Here is a 25,503-nt window from a genome sequence, read left to right as displayed (position 1 = left end):
TATTAAATATGCACATGAAACCCCCAGAAAAATACAAGTGTATTCCAGTTTGTTACTTCACTTACTTCCCCAAGCCATTCATTCATTTTAGCATTTGAACAGAAGTGAGAATAAAAAAAGAACTTGTAACCACACAGTTAACAATCAGTCCAGTGCTTCCATTATAAACAATTTGTCAGGATATTATGCAACTCAGCTGTAAAAATTTTCTCTGGACTGGAACTTAGGATCCAAGGCTTCAGCTAACTGCACAGACAGCCAGGTTTCTAGTTCAGTGGCGATGCAGGAGAGTATGTGCACATCCTGAAGTTTCAGTAGATGATAGGACTGTAACTGTTTTATTCCCAGAGGAGCTGTCCCAGTTTTTTTGATAAATAAACTTATTGCAGCCTTCCAGCAGAACCTGAGAAAATGATATAAAATGAAAACCGTTTTGTTAGATAAGGCTCAATAGACTGAGTGATTATGCAAGCGTTACAACTGACTTCGTGTTTCTGGGCTCAGCGTTTGACTGGTGTATTTATTAGGGGTTGCTGGTGTTTTAATACAAGCACATCAGATCAGTCCTTTTTCACCTTTTCATTTCCTTTCCATCCCCGCCTTTGATTTGGCCTTTCTCTCTTCTCTATCTTCACCAATTGGGATAATACCAGAGACTTTTAGCTGAAAGAACTGTGACTGTAAAATGCGTACATTGCCTGAAGTTGGGACTTAATGTGGCAATTTCCACTAAGATACATCTCCCATGATATCTCAGCATGCGGAAGAGGAAAATAACTTCAAACTCCATCTACTTTTTTTTTTCCATCTCATACTTTTTTTTTTTTTCTTGGAGTAATGCCAGAAAAGAAGGGAACAGGAACATAAGCATTTAAAGATGTTGATTCAAAAAGATCCATTTGTTTCCCACTTCAGAGACGTGCAGTTTTCATGATTTCATACCACTAATTCCCAGCGCCTATTTTAAGCTCAGACCAATCAAAACAGTGCTGATGTGTCAAAGAAACATCCTGGCTTTGCAGCAGCTGAGGGGGCCAAATGCCAGAAATGAAAGCGATGGTCAGGAGACTACAAGGGCACATGGTGTTATTTTCCCCTAAGCCTGGTGTTTTGAGTCTTGAGATTTGTATTTGTAACTCATTTTCAGCAGCCACACCGATAAGTGCCATGTCTCTGCATGCCCAGCCTGTGTCGTGGACCAAGGCACTGCAACTTAGAAATGGAAGGGATATCAGACTTGGTAGTGCTGTATGTATGTGTGCATCTATGCGTGTCTGCATACATACAGATGTGTATGTAAAGAAATGTAGGTAAATATTTGTAAGCTGTCCTGTGCATGTGTTTATTCAAAATAAGTTGTTAAAAGAATGAGGCTCTGCCATTTGAAAAATCTTTCTAATGTCTCCTTGTGCAAATGGAGACAGTGAACAACCAGATACATTATGTTAATTGGCAACAAACTAGTACTTTGCTGAGTTTAGTGACAGAAAAATAAAATATTTTCTCGGGGCTTCCCAGCTAGTGAAGAAAACTACTATTTTTATAGAATCTCAAAGGAAATAAAATATTTTATGTTGCTCCCAACCCAATTTTTAAAACTATATTGAGTTTTCAGTAGCAAGAGGAAAGTCTGTATTGATTTTCTGAAGCTTCAATGAGGCAGCAACTTGCACTTACTTCTGTGTCTGAATGGTCACATCAGCTTCCACAAAATAGCTCCAGTGTGTAAAGTTAAGCACACAGAGGGCTGGAGTCTTCATGTGAAGTCAAAGATGCTCCATAAATCGCCATTGTAAAACATGCAGACAAGAGATAATTATGCAAAGCTTAACTGCACAACATTCTGCAGATTAAAAAAAAACAAAACAAACACATATGCTTTCAGCTAATGATTTATTTACTTGTATACAATTCTGTCAGCTCCACCGTTAGGCTCAGGCTTTGGAAGTCAGGCATCCTTTAGAAATACATCATCAGTTTTTTGTTCTTCCTTTTTTTTTAAAGCTATTACTCTTCTGGGGAGACATTTGTATTGGCTGAAGCAGCTAACTGCTTTCCACAGACAGAAGTAAAAAAGGAAGTCATTCATGCAAGGAGAGTGCATGCTAGAGTCCATCTGCTTGCTATAGTGACAAACACAAAGGTTTGCACTGCCTGACATTCTTTTATTTCTTTTCATGGAGAGACGTAAGAACCTGCTACTTTCCTGTGCCAACCAAGCTGATGTTGCTCTTGAATTTGGCACACGTGCCAAGGATCCAAGATGAACCTAGCAGGTACTCTCTGCACTTGCCCCATGTTGCAGAGATTAGCAGAGTAGAACTTGGAAGTATTTTTGGCCTGTCAGGAAAGGAAGAGAATGATTAAATATTGACATAAAAAGATATTATTGAGAAGAAAAATGGAGGTAGAAAAAAGGGTTTCTGAAAACACTAATGTGTACTCAAAGCAATCCAGATAATTTCCCACTGAGAAAGCTGACCTCAGCTCCTCTCGGAGACAGGAGACAGATGGGTAAGTGTATGCTGTGTTAGTCACCACAGAAACAGTAAGAATATTTGATTCTCCACTGAAGAAACTTTTACTGGCTCAGGGTACATTGCAGTGTTACAGCTTTCAGTTTATCCCTTGCAACTAATTATCCTCAAACAGATGGAGCGGAGAGGGCCAGCCTGCGTGTGATGGGAAATACAAATAAATAAATAGCCCTCTCCTGAAACTCTCTCAGCAGAGCAGGGATAGCTGGCAGCCCCCAGCCACGGTGAGGACACAGGGCTGCCTGGCAGATAGCTGGGCTACGAGGCAGACAGGAGGGTTGCCAGTTGCAGCCTGGTATAAAATAAGTCGAGATACCGAAGGAAAATCTGCAAGTCTTTTCTTGAAAAATTAACTTGCAGATGTGTTAAGCCCACAGGAACACACAGGCTCTTTTTTTGGCCCCCACAGCAGTTGTTTCAAAGAACTGCTGAAAACAGCAGTGGAATGTTTTACTGAAAGAGATTTAAGCTTCCTCTCCTGGAAATTGCACTTGTTTTGGACAGTCCTGCATGCCAGAAAAACAGGCGAGACTACAAGAAGTCATCTTCTCTTCCACTAAGAAAACAATTTGCATTTACTCAATTTTTTTCATATTAGAAAAAAAAAATTGCTTTAGTATGCTTCACTGTTTAAATGAAACCCCTGTTTATGAAGGGAACGGTGGTTGAAACTGGCTCCTTTCCAGCTCATTATGCAGTTAATGGAGTAGCAATAGGAAGGGGCAGCTGTAGCTTCCTTTATTACACTGGAGATTGCTTTTTTTTTGTTGTTTTTTTGAGTTTTACCTCCTTATGCTTTTTCTTGCATAGGTCTGCAAAGTTTAAGACTTGTGAATCATTTTATTTTATGTAGGCTCCTTTCTTAAAATCCGCAAGCAAAAAGGCAGAGCAGGTGATGACTCATTGTACACAAATGTGTCTCCTCGTAGCTCTGCCTCAGCTTCCCGACAATCGGCGTGGGACCAGCTTCTCCAGTAAAACTCCGTGCTGCTCTTTTCTTTGCTCAGCAAAGTCAATAACACTTTCCCGTGTTTGCCTTCCAGTTCAGGAACGAGTCACAGTGTCAAAAAGGTGGTTTATTAGAGGCTGGTGCAAACCCACATCCCCCATTCCTGGCTAAAACAGGGGAAAGAGATTGGAAAACACAACATCACATGTCTCTCCTTTCCTCTGCTGAGGAGATCCAAGTGCTGGATCCTGGAGCATCACACAGTGAGCATACACTACGTGGCTCTTGAAACAGATTCAGTGATTCCTGTGGAACTTACACCTGAAGGATTCAGCACCCCGATAAAAAGATGTTTAAATGAGCAGGGCTCAGGAGCCATCACATCTCATCTTCCCAGCGCAGCTGAGATCCGTGCTGCCAGGCTGCTGCATTGCCAGCTTCCCCTGAATCCCTCTGAGTGGTCTCATTCGGGGCCAGACGACTCAAAGTGTTTGCTCAAACAAACCTGTATAAAGCCATAAGTAAACAGTCCCTGAAGGGTACAGCGCTGAACTTCAAAACTCCAAAAAGCAAAGGACGTGTTAGCATTTTGCATTTCCTTCATGCTTTGCTGCATTATCTCTTGTTCTGTCAAACAGCTAAGAAAAATCTGCCCATTACATCTCCGGAGCAGGATTGTTATAATTGGCTTTGTGGTAACTCGTCTACTTCATAGGTTTTGACTTTGAATATTTGAAGTCATGAGAAATAACAAATTGTTGAAACCAAATTTCTACTCTGTTTTCTACTCCTTGTCCAACCAAATCAGTAACAAAATAAATTACATGAATAAAGAGCGAGTCATTGAGCAGATTAGCAAATCTGTAAGCTGTGTCTTGTCACCATTTTACTAATGAGTCTCTTTTTAAATTCAGCATTATTAATGATTATCCATCCCTTTTAAATTTGTCTTCCAGATCACTAATCGCTCTATGCTTAAGAACGCTCTCCTGTTATATATCTTCTGATTTTGTTTTTGCTGGCAGCATGCATTTAACCATATGCTCAGCTTGTGCTGCCTGCCAAATTCCTGAATTCCAGGGCTTGTTAAGCTGTGTAAAATGTTGTTGTTGACTTGAATGTTAAGGAAAGTAAGTGACTGATTGCACTTGTTGTTGTAGCCATCTGTGCGCGTGAGCCAGAGCCCTTATCCCGACAGTAACCGTTAACGCAGACAGACTGCGACAGTCTCAGGCGAAGTCGTTTGTTGTGCTGGAAATATTTTCTAGCACCCGCACTTCATCAGTAGACTTTTATGTAAGCAGAAATAATACCAGAAAGGGCCAGAAGCTGTGATCTTTGAGAAGAATTCATCCTGACTCGAGCTAAGAAAAACTTCCTTGATTAGGGACCGGAGAAATTGGTCGAAAGGCAATGGCAGGTTTCTTTAATGAGAGGAGGCAGTGGAGAGGGTATCGGTATTGAAGCTACAAAAGCCTTTAAAGAAATGTGTAAACACCTTACGGATTTGGGGAATTTAGCAAATTTCATGTTTTAGCCTCTGTAGAATGACTGTATTAAAAATCAGGTAAGAGAAGAGAAAAAGCCTCATAGGTTGGGAGCAATTGCTCCGAAACGGGACTGTCCAGGGCTGTTTTCTGATGAAGGCTTCCTGGTATTTCCGTCAGTTTTACTGGGATCTCCAGGGAAACTGCAGTACTTCTTTATTAAATATCATTAATGTCTAAAATGAGAGTTGGCTTTAATTTCATGCCACTTTACAGACCACATTTATTGCAGGCACATGTATGCAGAGTTACAGGAGCTACAGGGAAAGGCTGTGCTGCAGGATGAGCTCTTGCCATCGCTGTGTGCAATAGCAGTGGTAGAATTTTACCTTTAGCCTCCAAGATTTGGGACTCTGTTAAATGAATATCAGTTATGTTGAAATCACTGCTGCAGACGTGATAAAGGCATGTAATGCTGAGAGCAGTTTAACAAACTTGCTAGGCTTTAATCCTGCTAGCATATATGAGCATACTTAACATACATAAGTTGGTAAAATTTGAGGGAATTTGGGATCATGAGCACAATATGGCAATGGGTTTCGTTGCTTTCTCCTGGAGAGGTGAAAAAAAAACATTATTTTTGCCTAAAATGAAGTTTGTTGTACCACAGCTTCTCCTATGACATGCTTTAATCATCTAATCATTCCATTCCCTGTCCAATTTTCTCTTTTAGCATTGCTTTAAAGGTCACTGCATCTGGCTGACACCAGACATCTTGAAACAGGATGGACACTGGGGGGCATGGAGTAAGTTTGGCTCTTGTTCTCGCACCTGTGGCACAGGGGTGAAGTATAGGACACGGCAATGTGACAACCCACAGTAAGTTCACCTACACCCACATGTTTTTCTAACGTGGAATGAATGAATGGTGAGAATCCTTGCTAAACTGCTAGTACAACCATACAGTAAAACATGTTGAGTGGTACTTGCTAGAATTTCTACTTCTGGCCCTTTAGCAAGTCATGAATCATCTTTATTTCTCAGTTTATCCATCTACTAAGCTGTTTATACCAGTACAAAGATCTTGAAAGTGCTATTACATTATTGCATAAAGCATAAGTAAAACCTCAGAGCCCTATGTATGTCTTATTCTAACATCAGTGTGAAATAATGGCAATGATTTGCTGGATTTTATTTTTTTTTAAATTAATATGGTTTTTTAGATTTCTGTTTAATCCACCGTTTTGGATATTTCAACAAGAAAGTCTTACAAGATGGAATACGCTGACATTTTCAAACTGCTTTCATTTGAAGTTGGAACAAAGCTCTAGAGATCAGAACCTTCCCCAAAGTTAATCTTAATAATATTGAATTGGTTTGCTTTGATAATGTACATATGGATCATCTAGATGATGTAGAATGACTTAATTTCAGTAACACTGGAACTATGACATATTTAATATAGATCCATATGTATAAATGATATTAAACATAATTATTGCTATATCATAAAATATCAAGGTCAAGACAGCAGGAACTGAAACAATATTCAGAATTACATGATTTTACTGGAGAATTTTTGAACATTTTTGTACAGGATAAAGCAATTGAAATTGACTTTAGTGTTGAAAATAATCTTGATTAAAAAACAAGCAAAGACAACAGCTCAGTTTTGACAATGAAGCCGCATTTTATGATGGAAATTGTTCTGTTAAGAAAAAATGTACCAGTTCTAATTTAAGCCTTTATTGCATTGGCAACATGAAAGTGACCTTTATAATTGCAGACTCAGTTTTAGTTGTAAAATCTCTTTTTGTGTAGGAAAGGCTAGTGGACTATTTAAAGTGTTTTCTGTGTTTCCTGGAAGAGGGTGCAAATCCAGATAGGACTTGAGCTCTGTGGTACTAGATAACAGAGTACCAGCGTGGGCTGTGTGGCTGTCTGGTGGATACAGCACTCATCTGGGCTCCATTTCTGGATTTGCTGCTGGCTTAGGGGTGAATGTGAATGAGTCGCTTCAGCTGCTTGTGCTTTCCTTTCCTGGGCCACAGCAAGAAAAATGGGTTTTCTTGCTTATTTCAAGTGTTTGGAGGCTCTACTTGCAGAAATTGCTCTGTGAGAGCTAAAGAGCTACAGCGGGTTTTTAAATAATTGCTTCTTTTATCCCAGATGTGATGATGTATACAGACAGAAATCTTTCCAATGGTCTCCCAGACTGTTTCAACAGAAACAAATACCAGAGCAATTATTAAACTAGATCATGTACTGATAAAAATAGGGGAAGGAAGTACCCCAGATATACCACTGGCTTCATCAACTTCTTGTTGACATGACTAGGAATTAAATTGTGTCTCAGAGGATTTGATAGATGCTCCGTTCAGGCATTAATGGCCAAACTAACCATTGCTTTCCTTCCTCTGCAGTCCTGCCAACGGAGGCCGTACGTGCGTAGGGCCAAGCTACGAGTTCCAGCTCTGCAACACTCAGGATTGCCCTAAGGACTTCGAAGACTTCAGAGAGGAGCAGTGCAGGCAGTGGGATCCTTACTTTGAGTATCAGAACACGAAACACCACTGGCTCCCCTATGAACATGTCGATGGTGAGCAGTCCTTCTTGTTTTAAATGTGACTCAGTGAGGGCAGTGCCAGGCCTGGAGCTGGGTGTTAATAAAGCCATTGGCACTGGCATTGCCATTGGCATGGAAAGCCAAGTTTCATAGAATGATAGAGTCATTTAGGTTGTAAAAGACCTTCAAGACCATCAAGTCCAAATATTAACCTGACCTACCAAGTGTCATCACTAAACCATGTCCTTTGGTGCCACATCTGCGCTTCTCTTAAATAACCTCTAGGGATGAGGACTCCACTGCTTCCCTGGGCAGCCTGTTTCAATGCTTGACCACCCTCTCCATGAAGAAATTCTTCTTAAAATCCAATCTAAACCTTCCCTTTTTGATAAACCTGTATATGTGCATGGATTATGGATTTGTACACACAATGGACTCTGAAGAGAAAGGTCTGAGGGTTGTGGGTAGCTTTAGCAGAACCTAAGCTTGGTGCTCAGTGCCTGTTAAAAGGGGGAGATAGAGAGCACTGATCTGCCTCCGTATGACTCCACACGGGGCATGCATTTTAAATACTCTGCTGTTGTAGCTCAGGCTGTCCCTGTCTCACTGCTGCCCACTGCTAAAAAAACAGCAGTTGAAGTAGAAGAGGCCCAAACAAAGCAAGCACAAGCTGTAACTTCTGAATAGGGAAAGTTTAGATAAACTATGACTTTTCACCCTGAAAAGAAAGTCATGGCTTAGATTAAGAAGATAAAGTTACAGAATTGTAAGTGGCACGAAGAAGCTGCACACAGAGTAATTACACTCTGTTTCTCATAACACAAGCCTGGGAACATCAAATAAAATTATCAGGTGGCAGATTTTAAACAAATAAGAGGAAGTACTTTTCCACACAGCATATAATTAAAGTGGAATTCATCGCCATGGGATGTTGCAGATGCCAGGAGTTTTAAAACTGATTTAGGGAAATTTCTGAGAGGTCTTTAATCCATCAAGACCTATTAAACACCAAGATCCAGCCATGACTTAGGAATCCCTGAGCTGCAGTGTACAACAACCTTGGAGAATACACTAAGGAAAGTATCAGTTTTGGTTTTGCCTTATATCCTCCTGCAAACACTGTTGGGCACAGTTGGAGGCCAGGTACTGGGTTGGATGGGAGCTGGGTGAGAACCAACGCAATCGCTCTGGTGTTCCAGGATCGTGGCAGACATGGCCTTTTAGAACAAAAATGTTCATTTCATTGTTAACTCTTCTGCTTTAACTGACAACAGAAGTGCAGCTAATTGGTTTTGGGGCATGAAGACTGTCGCCATGCTGTTGCTGTGTTGTGTTGAAAAATGTACTTTTAAAAACTGAAAAGGCAGATGGCAATGATTCTCCACTTGTTTGACAAGCAGTGCAGGCTGCTCGCTGTTTTTAAACCTGGTCACCGTGTGTGAATGACAGGTCTTCCAGGCCAGGCCTGGCATGGCAGGAGACGGGTGACAGGTACGTGGGTGCCCGAGCTGTGCTCAGTCAGGAGCAGGTCTCCGGGAGGGAAAGGGTCACTTTGGGTGAATCCTTTTGCATTCCAGAGAGAGGACACTGCCAGAAGTTAACAGCAAATTGTTTGTAATTAATTTGTCTGGCTTTTTTTCCTAAGCAGTTCTCGAGGTTCCCTCATTCTTTTCATGCCATCTTGTGCAATCTGGGATTTTCAGAGCTCAGATACAGCCTCATGGCTCAGTTTCATGAAATTGCTTTGCTGGCACAGGGAGAGGGGAGGAATGCTGTGGCCCAGAGACCTTTGCTTCTGCTTAGACCTTTACTTAGCCTTTGGAGCCGTCTGCTGCAAAGACCACTGAAACTAATCAGACATTTTCTATTAAATTCAATGGCTTCTGGGTCAGAAACCAGCTCAGTGATGTCTGAGGATTGATCACTGGCCACTGCTGGTCTTCCACATAGCTGTGGTACAAATTGCAGCCCCCCTTTGTGAGAATTACATTTACCTCTGTGGTGTTACTAAAGGGAACAGCTTTTTTTTTTTCTTTTTTTTTCTTTTTTTTTGTGAAGAAAGGCCAGAGGATGGTTTATGCGTGAACTTTAATATATTTAAAACTGCCTTTTGTAGAGGTAAGGCATACCAGTGACGTACTTCGTGCAGATAACAGGGCCACAACTCAGAAGTGATATAAATCCATGTACTTGACATGCAGCTCAGCTGGACACTTCTGACACGTGTCTGTGATGGGGACAGGGAGGTACGTTTCATCCCGTGCCCAGAGAAAAGCCACTGAGCTGGGGTACAGCAATGGACAGGCAGATGCTGGATTTTGTGCTCCTGCACCTCTACTATGCCAGACACCAGTGAATAGAAAGAGAATAGAAAGAGAACAATTCACTGCAATTACCAGGGTCCCATTTAATTGCAGTTGCAAATTTACCATCCTTAGGGAGCAATGGGAAAGTTCTTTCTAAGATAAAGCCATTGGACTGGGCCAGTGGCAGCCACTCCAACCTTCTGATGTTTGCATTTCATCGCATGCAGTGAATGTATGGTATGTGGGGGGGGAGAGGGGGGGGTGCACATCTATGTCGTGTGCATAGCTTAATGTTCCTAATACATGCAGATCCACGGGTCTGTGATTATTGTGAACTTAACCTTAATATCTCCTCTGTTAAGATTCTGCACAAGTAAAGTACCTGCTTTAATAGTCTAGACACTACATTTTTTGCAAGATGTATCTGCATTGGTCAGGAGCAGTAACAAAGGTCTCTGATGTACCAATACCCAGTGGCCATGAGGACATCAGCAGCAATAACAAGAACTTTATTAAAAGAGGGCAGAGGCCATGAAACTGTACAAGGGAAGAACGCAAAGGGCTTGTGAAGATTTATGTTAATTGAACTACTGTAATTGAAGGTTCACTGTTCTTCTAAATGGTGGGAAAAGTGTTCTAAGATTTAATCATGTTAAAACCTCCGAATCTTTATTTGTTTCATCTAATAGGAAGGCCATCTACTCTTCACTGCCAAAAAAAAGCATGGTGAATCCAATGATAGGGCAGGGGAAAACAAGAGAAATGGGTAAAATGAAATAAACTGGTGGAAGACATTTTTATTCAGCCACTGACCAGTCATTTCAGATTTATTCATTGTTCTTGGTTCTTTGGAGCAGTTTAGGAGAAAGAGGTACACTTGTCTGGAGGCTTGTGCATGTATTAGTGGTTAAAAATTGTGTTATTCCAAATATCTTCGACATCTCATCTTGCTTAATGGTTTAAACTATCAGAAATACAAGTTCAACAAAGAAGGAGAATCAGCTTCTTATTTAGTGTGACCCAGCTGTCTCTGAAGACATTTTAGAATCCATATTCACTTAGCATCAAACGACTGCTTTTAATGGCAAAATTGCTTTTGCTTTTTCAGATTTAGGTGCACTGTAGGAGAAATTGATGCAGAAACCTTCATCTCTCACAGGTAGCAGGCTGCCAAAACCTCTTCTAGATTGCATAATCTGGCATGGAATTAAATGGAGGCCCCAGTGAACGTAAATGATCTGTTATTTTCTAAGACTGTCTCCTAATAGTGACACTTGGGTGCTTTATGGCTCATCAGTTACCAAATGGTCACACAGCCTTTGAAAGGAGATAAGCATCGATGATTTATGGGGCACTGTATTTCCCTGTGATGTGTGCAAGGAGTGAGAGGGAGTAATGAAAACACTGTCACGTTCACAAAATCAGCAAATAAACTGTTGTAGCTGAACTTGTGCAATTCTGTTTTCCAGCTAAGGAAAGGTGCCACCTGTACTGTGAATCGAAAGAAACGGGCGATGTCGTGTATATGAAGAGGATGGTACATGATGGGACTCGCTGCTCCTACAAAGATCCTTACAGCATCTGTGTGAGGGGAGACTGCTTGGTAAGCTTGTGGTTACTTGTTTCAGAGCTTAGTATTGTGAAAACAATTTAAATGGTAGCTTGAATGTTTCTCTCCGAGAATGAGTATTTAAGTAGGTATAATAACACTTTGGGCAATAAGGAGATTTCATTAGAATTATTGTCACAATATTATGTGTGATATTCACAGTTACCATCACACTGCATGTGACTCAATTCCAACAGCGCCTACCTACACAAGTACTATTTAATGTGGTATTTTAAGATGAACTATTACAATTAGCTTTCAACGAAAGCTTTTCCTGCTAAGGTTTAGTGGGGGTGGAATGTACAATGAAATACTAACATGCAGCAGCTTTCAAGGAAAGCGCTGGTAATATGTGACTGATGTGCATTCTCTCTGTACTTGATCAAGCTATTTTTAAAAAATCAATACAAGTTCCTCTAAATTGGGATCTGACACAGGTCATCTTTCAACAGAATTAGAGGCTCTGACTCAGCAAAGCACTGGTGGAGGTTCTCACAGTTGCTTTGATTCCCCTGGAATTTAAGCATCTGCTTTAAGATAAGCTGAGGTTTAAGAGCTTTTCCTTAGCAGTGCTGCTTTGCTTAGGAAGGAAGACTACTTTGAAGAATATTAAAATCTCATCACCTAATTGACAGATATTATAAGAACTAGAAGTACAAATGTTAAAAATCTAGTTAGATGCTGATTTTCCAGGAAAATACTACAATTTGTACTTTGCTGAAGAAGAAGTTTTGACTTTGGTATCTGAAGTAAAGGCTCATTTGAACTGAAGCTTGGATAAGTAAAAATGACTGATTTTCTCTTTTGTGCACAGAAAGTTGGGTGTGACAGGGTCATAGGTTCCACAAAGCAGGAAGATAAGTGTGGTGTTTGTGGAGGAGATAATTCCCACTGCAAAGTGGTGAAAGGAACGTTTTCAAGAGTACCAAAGAAACAAGGTCAGTGTGTTGAGTGTTTTGTCTTAGGGAATTCAGGGTATTTTTGTTTGATCTCTTCTAGTATTTAAAGTCTCATGGAAAATACCAGAGCAATCACAAATAATTTACAGCATCCCTAATTCCAGTAAACTCTCTGGACTTTCAGACATGCCTAGAATTAAAAAATGAGACTTTTTTCCAGTGATCATTTAAGTCTGCTGATATCAGGGCCTGCACATGCATAGAGAAGGAGGGCTTCAGCGTTCCTTGTTGACGAACTGTGGATTGATTTGTGCTGCTGATGTCACTCGGCTGCTCGGTCTGAGTCACGCAGTACTGCAGTAATATGTTGTCATCACTCACTGTCAGGCACGAGCTTCCATGGTCTTTGTGGATGTGTATGGCACTCGAAGCACTTTTTATTCTGAAGCAAATTTGGTTTGTTGATGACACACAAGGCATTTTTCTTTTGACCCAAAGCCCTTTGTTCCTGTTACATTTCATCACCTGGCACAGAAATAGGGATGGGAATGATGCTGGATGAGGTTCAGCTTCTGTAATATGCCCTGGTATTAGACAATAATGTTTGTTTAAATTCCTTAGACAGGCTCTTCCTGTTTGATGCATACTAACCAGTTACTATCTTTTTAAATATTGCAATAAAGGTCACATTAAGATGTTTGAAATTCCTGTTGGTGCAAGACATTTACTTATACAGGAAACAGATGCCACTAGTCATAATCTTGGTAAGTATGTAACAAGGAGGAAAAAAATCAGTCAGAATAATTTTTTTCTGCTGTTTATTTTTGACTCTGGAGCCTCACAATGTGTTTATGCATTTGTTTACCCATTATCCTCCCACATCACATACCTCCTTCAAGTATGTTATATTAGGAAACTTGTTTGGCAATGTGATTTCCCTGTGCTGTATTCTCTGGAGTCCTAGCAAGAACATCCCTGCATGTGTGAAAGCTGCTGAAAGAGGAGCTGAATTGCTTTATGGTTTGCAGTGCATTATCTTCATGTACGTCTCTCGCAACATGTACCCCTTCCTCAGCCATTTCCCAGTTTCATCCCAAGAGCAGTGGGTGCATTCCCTGCATTTTGGATTCTGCCCCACTGCTAGCAGTATTGACACAAGGCTGCCCAATCAATCACACAGCTTAGGAAGTAATTGAAATCCTCTCCTAGCAGTGCCATGTAATCGATGAGACGCAGTATCTACTAGGCTGTTATTAATTGGAAGTAGATTCACAGTGAATGGCCTACTAATTGTATCATGAGTCAGTCAAACTTCTTGCCAGTAAATGCTTCCCATCCTGCCCCGTGGAGCAGGAGCCATCACTCACAGGTTCAGACGAGGCTCTTCTGTCAGTGTGGGGCAAGCGGTGCATGGGGGAACAAAGAGCTGGCCAGTGCTGAGGCGGGGAGGGCTCAGTTAGCTGCTGGAGAGAGAAGAGAGTTAAAACTTGGCAGTAAATAACAAACAGTCCCTGCTGCTTCTAATGGGGAGAGCAAATTTTCCATCTCAGGGAAAAACAAAGAGTCCTGATACAAAGGTGGCCGAAGTTTCTCCAGTTGAAGGATGGGACGCTCATTACAGTTAATCAAGGAGTCACGCGTTGTGCATAAGAGCACGCTCCTGCAGAGCACCAGGAGCTTCATCTGGGCTGTATTGTTAGCAGGGCTGTGTCTGAGCAGAAGGAATACAATTTCCAGCCTCCCTCTCTCTTGTAGCAGGGACTGCTGTGGGTTAGCCCACAAGCCTTTCTCTCATGGAGCAATAACACAAGATGTGAAAGAGTTGAGGAGCCACGGGACCCCCAGGTGGTGGTCAAATTAGCTCAGATTTGGCCAGTGGGCTGAGAAGTCATTAGCTGGGAGCAGGCAGAGACAGGCGCACACACTGCGGTTGTGCTGGCCTCATTTCTCTGGCAGGGCAGGCTATGAAAAACCCAAAAAAAGAGAGCGATTGATGTTTCTGGAGCTGAGCAGGAAAGCGTTGGCAGTTCAGTGAAACACCTGAAAAAGTCTTTCCAAACCTGTGAGGGAACAGAAGGAAATTGCACACTGCTGTGCCTGGCCTTTCTGCTTCTTCCACTGGGACACGAGCAGACAAGAACAGAGATGAGAAGTGAACCTTTACTATTCACATTTCTTATGTTGTTTCTAGCAATTAAAAATCGTGAAACGGGAAGATTCATTCTAAGTGAAGACAACTACGTGCCAGACTCTAAAGTATTTATTGACATGGGTGTGGAGTGGGAATATCGGAATGATGATGATAGAGAAACCGTGCAGACCATGGGGCCTCTGCGTAATGGAATAGTTATTCTGGTAAGTCAAATGAAAACCATCTTCCATGGAACACAGTGTCAGGATTACAGAGTCATAATGTGCTATAATATATTTTAGATTCCTCTTGTGAGTTACAAGAAGACATCTGTTTCGATTGTAAGACAATAGAAGATGTATTTCAATTCCTTTCTCCTAGTTCACTGCTCTGTACATGAATTGTTTTAACCCAGGATTACGTGTTGAGCAACCTCTTGATTATTTCCTGAGAATAGCCAAGAAAATGGTCACTGAATAAAGACTCTTCAGCCCACTTACCATATCTATTACATGATCATTAGTTTAAAAAAAAATCAAAGTGATTCATATCAGATAGGTCTAAGGACTCCTCCTGTCCATGTTTTGAAAATGTATCATGCAAAGTCCAGTGCAGGATTCCTGGGCTTCCAGGCTCAGTTTGCTAGAGCATTACCAGTTCTGTACTTCAAAACCCTCGTAACTATCTTCTTTTTTCATTGCAAAATAGCAAATGATAGACTACAATAAGTAGGAGTGGGTTGATTCAGAATCCCTCTGAAAGCAGCTATAATGTGTTGGTCTGCACCAGTTGAACATCAAAGGAAGAATAAATGTTATGTTTTCAAAGGAGCAATACTTTACACTTTATTCACATTGAGTTATGTTTTATTGCATTTGTCTTGGTGCAGTGTGATAGCAAAAACTCTTTCTAAATAGTTTATGCTTCTAACAGGATAAAGTAGCAAGCCTCACAGAATTCCCTAGATTATCATAGGAGTATTTGTATTTTATCAGAAATTTAGGCATTTTTCTCCACCTCTTTCAGTTATTGGTGTATTTGAATTTGCCTTTTCTTTTAGTGGAACTATCCATTATCATTTTAGTAGAACATTTCCTTCCTTTATGATGGGATATGGAAAAAATTTAGTATTGTGAAGTCAGTCCAATGCTGGCAAGAAACATCAGTCTAAATCAACAACAGTCTTTAATACGCAGTTTAGAAACTCTGTGTCACAAGGAGAGAGATACTTTTTCATCAGGAAAAAAAAATGTGTTGAGTGCAGCTAAAAGGTTTAAATCCCTCAGGGGATGTTTTTGTATCTGAACCATGATGATTTCTATTTCATGTCATCTCGCATAGCTTCTGATACCAGTCTTTAAATCTTTTTTTTCTCTACATCTGTTTTGTTTATTAGGTGATTCCTCACGGTAGTGCCAAGATATCTCTGACTTACAAGTATATGATCCATGAAGATTCTTTGAATGTAGATAACAATAATGTTTTGGAAGAGGACTCGGTATCGTATGAATGGGCTCTGAAGAAATGGTCGCAATGTTCAAGACCTTGTGGGGGAGGTAAAAACAAAAAAAAAACAACAAAGCAGAAAACTGAAAGAAGGAACACCATGTATGGAATTCATTGCTACAAGATGTTAGTGAGAGCAGGAGTACAGGAGGGATTCATTTAGGTTACAAAAAAAAGATAAATAAATAACAAATGGTGTTAAAAATCTGATTAAAAAGGCTCTTGGGGCAGATCTGGGATGACTCATTTCCGACTTGAGTTTATTAAACTGAAAAATTGTACAAGTGTGCAAGATTGGGTGAGAGTCTCTGAGACACGAGGGTGCCAAACATCGTGGTGCAGCGGGGACAGGCCTTCAATAGGTCTGCACTCTGTGATGTGGACGTTGCAATGTGAAGATTCCTGCTTTGGGAGTCAGATGGAGGCCCTGATTGATGTCCACCAGAGTGACGAGCAGGTTTTAGCCGCTCAGCGTGGCTGTGCAGGATTGAAACACTAGGTGGTGGTGTTCTTTGCATTATAGCCCGTAGTGAACAGCAAAGGGGATGAACAAGTCTGGGTGCTGGTCTACAAGAATTCAAGTGTTTATTCAGTGCAAATGACAGTTCCTTTTGTAGCATGTTCACCTGTAGTTCAAACTGCAGCCTCTGACAGTGTGTGTGCAGTTTTGTTTGAAACCTGAGTCCCATGTAAGAACTGCTAGTCCTGAAATTAAGAGGAGTGTCTTTCTTCAGGCTACCAATTCACAAAATATGGCTGCCGGAGGAAGACAGACCACAAGATGGTTCATCGGAGTTACTGCGAGTTGATCCAGAAGCCGAAACCCATTCGCAGGGTGTGCAATCTGCAGGAGTGCTCCCAGCCCATGTAAGTATTTCTTGGAGCCAACCAGCACTGGTCAGTGGCACCTGTGATTGCATCACACCCAACTAGCTGTTATCAGCCTGAAGAAGGCAGTTTAAGCTTGATAGCTGCTTTTCCAACATGATGCATGGCTGCTGGAACTTAAGAGCCTTCAAGGACATCTGTACATCATTACAGAGACGCAGGGCTGTGAGGGTGTGATGCTGTATTCTGCTTGTAGAAATACCATTCCTGGGACTACTGGCTCCTATGACTTCTGAAATAAGTTGGATTAGAAAAGCGATGCTGCCTTAGTCCAAACATTTGTGTCTGGGCCATCTTGAGGTAATAAAAAATAGATATAAATTCAGTTTATACTAGTTGATTTTACACAGTGTGAGATAATCATGTAAGAACAAATTTACTGAGTGCTACATAAGAAAACCAATGTCATACATGTGCTCAAACACAAATATTCCCAGAGTTCACAGCATATTTTTGGACATGTAATACCGGGAAAAATATTTGGCCTGCTTGGTTTCTCTGGCTGTCCTCATGTGGCATGGTACACCTGGTGTATGTTCATCTTTGCTGTATATAGTCAGTTGTTATGAATATTTTTATTTACATTTTTCAGGGGCTTTTTTGACTGGCAGCAGGTTACCCTGCCACATGTAGTGCTCTTATAATCCTTATTCTTTATTTTTTATTCCTTATATTGCTACTGCAACAAAGAAGGAGTATGTTGATTTCAGATTTTACCTCTGGAGACTCAGTCTGGATTCCAGGGAGCACAACAAATAAGTAGAACATATCACACAATATTTCCTAACTTATTTTCAAAAGAGATTTGAAAAAGAAAAATCAAGAAACTATGCCCCATAAACTCAGCACGGGTCAGGATTTAACGTTTATTTATTGGAACTGAAGTAACAACCTAATGATCATATCTCAGACTCTCTGGAAAGGACTGTATTCTTCTTTCAGACACAAATATAATTGGACCCAGGTACCACAAAGTCTCAATAGGATCTTAAATTGAACTTAGATTCCTGAATGTTTCTCTTGCCTGTTTCTACAGAATAGCATTGGAGCATTTTGCACTTATATATAGGAGAGGCTATTATATAAGAGATTTTATGAAGCTCTGCAATACCCAGAACCACACTGATAGCTGCTTCTTCGTGGTTAATGGGAAAAAAAAACAACTTTGACTCAGAAATCACCTTAGAACTTATGGCTCTGAGTTCCACAGCTTGTGTAATTTCAATAGGTTACAAAGAGAAAGTGGGATGATTACCACTGTACTTTTTGCTTAACTTGGGAGCTTGATGCATTTCTTAGTGCCTATGATATTTCTTAACTATTTCTAAAAACAGGATTTTATGAATACTTTAGGACAATCGGTTCATATTCTGGATATTTCTTCAGTGAAGTGTTCGTCTATGCCATGTTACAAACCACATGTGACATTTTCTGGTGTCCAAACTGATTTACATGTTTTAAACTCAGACCTTCTGATTTTCTGTGAAGTTTTGCCTTCTCCTAGACCAAACATTTATGATGTTGGGATTCACGGCCTTTAGGAACCCAGCTGCGGGGACGGCTGGTGCACAGCCCATACGTGCACCAGGACCTGGAAGCTCAGCAACACCCTGGGGTTGGCTGCTTTTGACTTTAAAAATTACAGACCATAACTTCTATGCAGTCTTGGAGGAGCCAGCTTAAAATCAAAACAAATGAAGCAAAGCAAGAGTAATGCTTATCTGAGAGATAAATGAGCAGAAGCTTTGTCTGCACTGTGGTACTTCAGCAGAGCTTTGATTGTACAAGTACTCAGAGGGACCATCTGACATAATTATCCTAGTGGCAATGTCATACTGTCACAGCTGCAAAACACCTCACAGTAATGCATAAACCTGTATGCAAGAAAAAGACGAACAGGGAGAACCATAAAGAGTTATTGCTAGAGAACGATATATAGTCATGCCCCCAAAACCCAGCCTTACCTACAGAATATCAATGTGGAAGAAGTATTCTACCAGGTGCCCTTAAGGCAAAAGAGCTCTTGTCAAGTTGGATCTAGTGTTGGCATTAATATGATATTTTAAAATGGTGACTCAGTCCCTGGACCAAAATGTTTGTCCTTCAAAGCTGAAATTTTGTATTGGGGCTATTCAAAGCACTGGCTCCTTGGGTTGTTTTTAATGCTTCCTTACTTTTCCGTTCCAAAAATACGCAATTCCATTCTCTGTTATGAATTAAACATGATTAAATTTGTGTTTGGGAAAATGCATTTTGAATGACTGAAAGAAAGGCAAGAATAATAGGAAGTTAAAGGTTATGTAAGTGTTCAGCAACACACATTCCTCTTAGTTCAAACTAGTGAAATTAGTGTATTTTCAAGCTTAGTAAGGGAGGACATTTATATTTGGTCTGAGACCATTTAGGCTTCCTTTGCATTTAAAAAAAAAAAGGTAAATTTCATTTTATAAGAGTTTTTTCAAGGTTATTAATGGCTAAATCTGCCTTAACATTCAATAAAGGTGATGGATTTCAATTAGTAAATGGATCTAATACAGTTTTCTGGTAAACAGCTTTGACTGCAGTATAAAAAAATGGTAAATCAATTTTAATTACAGTGGTCAGATCTGCTAACAGGACAGTTCAGAACCACATGGCATTGTCCTACCAGTGTGGAAAGTAACCTTTGGATGAATGCATGTTCCAACTTAGGAGAAAAAAATCAGAGATACTAATTGAAAGACATGTGAATCTGAAGATCTGGGTCTTATTAGTGATTTTTCAGGGATGTGATTAAATAACACCCCCCAGAACTCTTTGTTGGTTTGCTCATCATCTTCTTTTTCCATATCAGAACCTGTACTAACATCCTGTTAACGCCCTGATTAAGAGTTGCTCTTCAACAGACAGTTTCAATACATCCAGTTTAGGAGACAGAGTATTTTACTTAACTTGCTTTCTCTTTGCTGACACAGATGGGTTACAGGAGAATGGGAGCCTTGCAGCAAAAGTTGTGGGAAAACAGGATACCAAGTGCGATCTGTCCGATGCATCCAGCCTCTGCACGACAACACAAATCGGTCTGTTCACACCAAGTACTGCAACAATGATCGTCCAGAAGGCAGGAGGCCTTGCAACCGGGAGCTTTGTCCAGCACAGTGGAGAATAGGGTCCTGGTCACAGGTCAGTTTTTTTCTGGGGGCCTCAAGCAACTAATTTCTTATGAGAAAATCGTGGAGAGTTTGTTCTGTGCTTTCTATTCCAGTGCTTTTTAAGGTGATAAACTAACACCCACACAGAGGGTCTTAGACTGTTACTAATGTGATGGAAGGTGAGTTGGATGGAGAGATGGTGGCAGTGAACTGCCCAGTGAAGCCATCCTGCCATGATGATGGATGATTCAGACCCTGTGAAGCCACCTCTCGCCATAGATGATGTCAGGGTTGGGAAAGCTGACTTCTGCCTGCTCTTTATTCTGCTCACGGTTATTTACCTGTTGACTTAGCTGCAAGAAGGGCAATTAATTCTTTTGTCATTGTTTTATTGTCTTTCAAGTAAAGAAGACATCGAAGTTTTCAGTTACTGTGGTTAAGGGCAGCTAAGAAAGTTAGGCACCAAGCTCATGGAGATCAAAAGGTGCAAGCATCTTTGATGTAAAGGCCTTCAGAAGATTTAACTGCTCAGTCTCGTAAAGTTCTTTCCATAAGCCAAAGGACAGAGTTTTTTTAACCTAGTTTCCTAAGGAAACACAGGACAACTATTCACAGAGCAACTTCTCCTCTACTTTTTTTTTGTTTGCCACTACTATGGGCAAAACAGGATTCAGTCATTCCTGTAACAAGTGTCAGGAGCTGGGCATTTTGTGCTTTTCATTGCTGGCTCTTCAGCACACTCCTCGTGTGAGCAAGGAAAGTAATACACTGTACACAGACTATTTCTTGCTGCAGTGTTTAGTAGAGCAATAAGAAGCTTCATCTATTCATATATACTAACCTTTGCAGTTATCTAATGGCAGGAAATGTGAGTACAATGTTATAACATGAAATTATTCTTATAATTCTGATGCACAGGATCTTTGAATTTCATCTCAGTATTTCCCCATTAAATTGTTCTAAAAATATGGCTCTATATGTAGATACATTTCATTTTGGAACCATGCCATTTTTGCAATTTTTGTCCTCCCTAGGTTTAATAGGTGTCACAAGGAATGCTATCCCTGGTGCACATTATGAATAGATGCTTCACATTTTCAGTTGTTTCTATACTTGTATGCCCCAAAAAGCAGCGGCACCTCCTCTTGTTTAGCTACTGAAGGTATTGCTCTGGATCAAATACTGTACCATGTCAGCTCAAATCAAGTGCACTGGTTTAAAATTTAAAAAATAATTTCTAACCTATTGTTTTCAAAGGGTGACTCAGAGTCTAACTGGTGCATGTCCTTTCAGTGTTCTGTCAGCTGTGGAAATGGCACACAGGATCGCCCCGTCCTGTGCCGGACCAGGGACAATGCTATCGGCCTTTGCAAGGAAGCCAAACCAGAGACCGTAAGGATTTGCAGACTACCTCCGTGTCCAAGTAAGTGTTTGACTTTTCTAGCATATATTACTCACTGAAAATAAATAAAGTTGACTGCATTTATTTGGATGCACTTCTGACAGGCAAACTACTTAATGCTAATATTGATCTTTCTTTTTCCTCCATTCAAGGAAATGTTTCCGATCCTTCCAAGAAAACCTACATGATACAATGGCTGTCGAGACCTGATCCAGACTATCCCATCCAGAAAATATCTTCAAGTAAAAGACCCATTTATAACTCTGCCTTTGCCCTTAAATGCATGCCACATCGAATGTGGACTTTGCCTTTTGCTCTTTTCTTCTCTCTATGCGGAAAATTCCCTTGACTTTGCCAAGTTTAAATCTTGGGCTGAATCTTTTTTTCACACCAGGCACTTGGTGCTCGGTGTCTTTCTTCTCTGGAGCTTGTGTAGCACTGGTGGTGGAGGTCTTGAAGTGTTGGATGTGTGAAGTTGGATCTCCACAGTATGTTGCAGTCCTCTGAAGGGAAGCTGGGATCAGTTTGCTTGTTGCTTGGTGATGGTGAAAAAAGGCTCTTACTGGTTCATGATGTTCAGTTTGATAGCAAAACTGAGAACTTATTGTGAATGTGATCACATCACAATAATGACACCTTGTAGTGCTAAAGTTCTCCTTTATCTGAAGACCCTAAATCTCATAACTCTAGTTTCAGTTTTCTGACAGGGTAGGCTGTTGAATGAAAGAACTTATCCATTCCATTTTCCTTTGTGGTGCTGTTGCTTTACTCACCCTTGCTGCTCATTTTTTTATTCCTGACCCTACCATTTGTGTTTGTGACCTGTGGGAGGGCTCACTGACACCAGACGCTCAGTTTCTGTCGGTACCTGAAGTGCTGCTATGACGCTGTCTGCTCTCGCCAAACTCCTGTTGGTGGTTCGAAATATTTTTCCTTGTGAAAAGCTGCATCCATTTTCCCATCACACAATTTTTGCCAGTTTTGTTTACTTTCGCTTTAGAAACAAAGACAAAGGCAAAACGGGCATGGTCCATGTTGAAGGTTGTGTGGTGGTTCTGTTTACTTGGTTGAGGCAATATGACATTTCATTGACTACGATGTCTCCAGCTGCTCGGCGAGGAGCTGTTTATACTCATTACATCTTTGGTCTTTTTTCACCATGTGCATGTCTGACTTGACTGGTATGGTTTGTGCGTGTGTGTGTGTGCGTGTGTGTGTGTGCTCTATAGAAGTGTCAACTGGCAAACATAACAGTGTGAACTACTACAGAATTACCTCAATTTTTATTGCTTTTTTTTTGCTTAGAAGAAGAATTTTAGAAAAATGCCTTAATGTTGAAATGTAAATGGCATTAATTTACCAGATCCAGCTTTAAATATAAACAGTACACTGGTACCTTGAGTTAATCTTCATATGGAGTGTTTTTACTTGAACGATAACTATTACAAGGCAGTAAATTTAATCCGAGGTTAATTTGCACAGTGCATATCCATACCTTCATAAAGACAGGGTTGTTACCTGACTTACTGAAATCTAACTGGCATTGTTGCTTCACCGTACGTGTTTGTGTTGAGGATTTGGAATTCACAACTCATAAAACTGTTTGTGACAGTCAGTAACAATAGTAGAAACGTATCAGTTTTAAACCTGCAGTCTTGGAGCAAATTACTACCTTATTGCATTGATCATGTTCTTTACAAAAGTGGCATTTTTGAATCTTTGGATCTTCAACAGTGTAGCACTTCAAACTTGTCATTATCATGTGATCACATATTTAAATTTTGCTGTTAATATGATAATTTCTTGAAACATGTTAACAATCTACATGACAAGGTGAAAAAGCAAAGACACGTATCTGGCACTGAATACTGTTATGTAAAATAATTGATGTTTAACTGTATAAATATATTCATGACTGTTACCTTTAAATAGACAATGTTTAGTGATGTTTCAAGAGATGGGTGGCTATAGAGAATGGTGCAATAAGGTATCTGGGCATTGTGCACTATGTCTATATGCACTTTGGTTTATCAGGGATATTTTATTAGTGTTTTGTATGTATTTAACATAATATTAAAGATGTGCCAATTCAGTTTGCTTTTCAATATTTTTTATGAGACTAATGTGTACCAAAGTGACTGTGAAACTGATTTATTTTTTTCTTACTGATGTTTTGAAGATATACTTCCAGTCTGTCATGCATACTGCAAGTAAAAATAAATAAAAGTTCAGCAAATCTGGATATTTTGGTTTGGATAGAAGATTAAATTTTCATTCTGACATTCACAAGATACAAAGTTTATTTACATAACTTATCAGATGTCATTAAGCGTATTATTTCATGCAGATTTATTTTCATGCATTTTTAAGATGACATTACAGACTTTGACAGAAAAAAGGCATTTTTCTAAAGGTGTTTTTAGTGATTCTAGCAAAGCCAGGAACAGATCTGCCTTGTTGAAGCTACATTTAAGTGTTACGCTTGTTGACTTTTATTTTGCAAGCCATTTAGAGGAGCTTGCATTAAAGTGATGCAACACAAGGCAAAATGTTCAAAGGGGATTCTACATGGTATGTAAAAAATATGTAAAAAAAATATGTAAAAATATGTAAAGCTGTATAGGCACATGCAGTCCTTTGTATAGCGTTACGCCTGAGGATACTGACAGTTCCAGTTCTTAAAGGCTGGTCTGAAAACATGTCCTGAACCAAAATACTATTCTTAGGTTCCTAAGGAAGGAGTTGTTTTCCTTTTCCAGCAGCCTCAGTTTAGCATTTGAAAACTGTGAAAATGAATTGATGCATTTGAAAACAATAATAAGAACTTTGTTTACTGCAACAAATGCAACAATTTGGGCATAAATACAATGCAAGAAAGGTGTTTCACCTTTGGTAGAATTTTAAAGCAGCAGCAATAATTCTTAGTTTATTTTAGACTGATATGTTTGCCAATTAAACACCTATAATGCCCTATTTTGTTAACTGAGGATGAGTGAAGAGGCGACACCTACACTTTCTGAGCTCACTTGGTATCTCTGAATCTGCTCTGGTTTTCTACTTTGCTGTAAGGTTGCTGACAGGGTAAGTCAGTATTCCTAGCAGGATGGCAAAAAGCGAGCTCCAGGAACGCGCTGTGTGATCACATGTGCTCTGAGTACAGGCGGGTAATTGGAGTTACTCATCTTTTACTGTAAGAGTAGGTGGAGATGTAGGAAGAGTAAGGAGAGAGGCAGAAGTGATTTCATCTGCCTCAGCACTGTGGTCACAGAGAAAATATTTTGTTACCGATTTTGCCAAGTGTTGGTCCGTCTGCCTTTCTCCTTGGCACTCTCCTCTCCTGCAAGCCCTCTGATTCCTCTTGCTTCCAGCCTGGGCTGTGTGTTGGGAATTTGACTTCCCTGCAGCTCCTGGTACTTCCTGGCTCCATCACTTCACCCTTGAGACACAGGAGGCATGGGGCTTGTCTGTGGGACGGAGAACAGGGAGCTTCTCTCAGAGGAGCCCGCTAAGCCTTCGCCATCCATCCACCACCAGTTCAGTCTTCTCATCCTCTGAGCAGAAATCACATGGGCTTGAGTCAGCTCTGAGTAGACTTCAGTCAGTGCCTCTTAGACAATCCAATGGTGTGATCTGTTCCACTTCAGCACCCTAGCCTACATCACGCCACCTACGGTTCAGCAAGATCAGGATCTGGCATGATACCTGTAATGTAATGTGCATTGACATATCAGGTGTTGACAGCTCAGAACCCATACGTTGTCATTCTTTCCCTCTCATATGTTTATTTTTTACTCAGGGAAACAAAAAATTACTTTTTTTTAATGTCTCCCAGTCATTAATGGACTGGCTTGGCTCCATCTCACTGGAGGTTGTTGGCCTAAAAATACCAGTGCTGTTCAAGGAGGAGGAGAAAAGCCTTATGCTAAATGCGCCACTTCTTTTTCAAGCAAGGGACATGCTCAGGCGATGCTGCCTCTTTCAGAACCGGGGTACCTGGAAGAAAAATTGCTCCAGTGGGAAATGTATTAATTCTGAGAGTTACGTGGTTCACATAGAAATAGGACTTAACTTTCTCAAAGCAGTCGAGATAGA

At 40.4% G+C, this 25,503-nt stretch overlaps 1 protein-coding gene across 1 annotated transcript in view; it reads left to right on the top strand.

Moving 5' to 3' along the window:
- ADAMTS2 (ADAM metallopeptidase with thrombospondin type 1 motif 2) overlaps nt 1-25,503 on the top strand; it is a 176,938-nt gene that overhangs the window by 145,727 nt on the left and 5,708 nt on the right. Inside the window, exons 11-21 of the mRNA XM_068698738.1 lie at nt 5,707-5,852; nt 7,397-7,572; nt 11,315-11,448; nt 12,269-12,392; nt 13,037-13,117; nt 14,545-14,708; nt 15,881-16,040; nt 16,725-16,857; nt 19,833-20,040; nt 21,303-21,432; nt 21,564-21,653. Of these exons, the coding sequence (XP_068554839.1) occupies nt 5,707-5,852; nt 7,397-7,572; nt 11,315-11,448; nt 12,269-12,392; nt 13,037-13,117; nt 14,545-14,708; nt 15,881-16,040; nt 16,725-16,857; nt 19,833-20,040; nt 21,303-21,432; nt 21,564-21,653 (1,546 nt within the window). The remainder of the gene's footprint in view (nt 1-5,706; nt 5,853-7,396; nt 7,573-11,314; nt 11,449-12,268; nt 12,393-13,036; nt 13,118-14,544; nt 14,709-15,880; nt 16,041-16,724; nt 16,858-19,832; nt 20,041-21,302; nt 21,433-21,563; nt 21,654-25,503) is intronic.

The sequence above is a fragment of the Anas acuta genome, chromosome 14, assembly GCF_963932015.1.
Source record: "Anas acuta chromosome 14, bAnaAcu1.1, whole genome shotgun sequence".
Lineage (NCBI taxonomy): Eukaryota > Metazoa > Chordata > Aves > Anseriformes > Anatidae > Anas > Anas acuta.
Note: the sequence above shows the minus strand (reverse complement) of the source record. Positions and strands in the feature narration are given on the sequence as shown.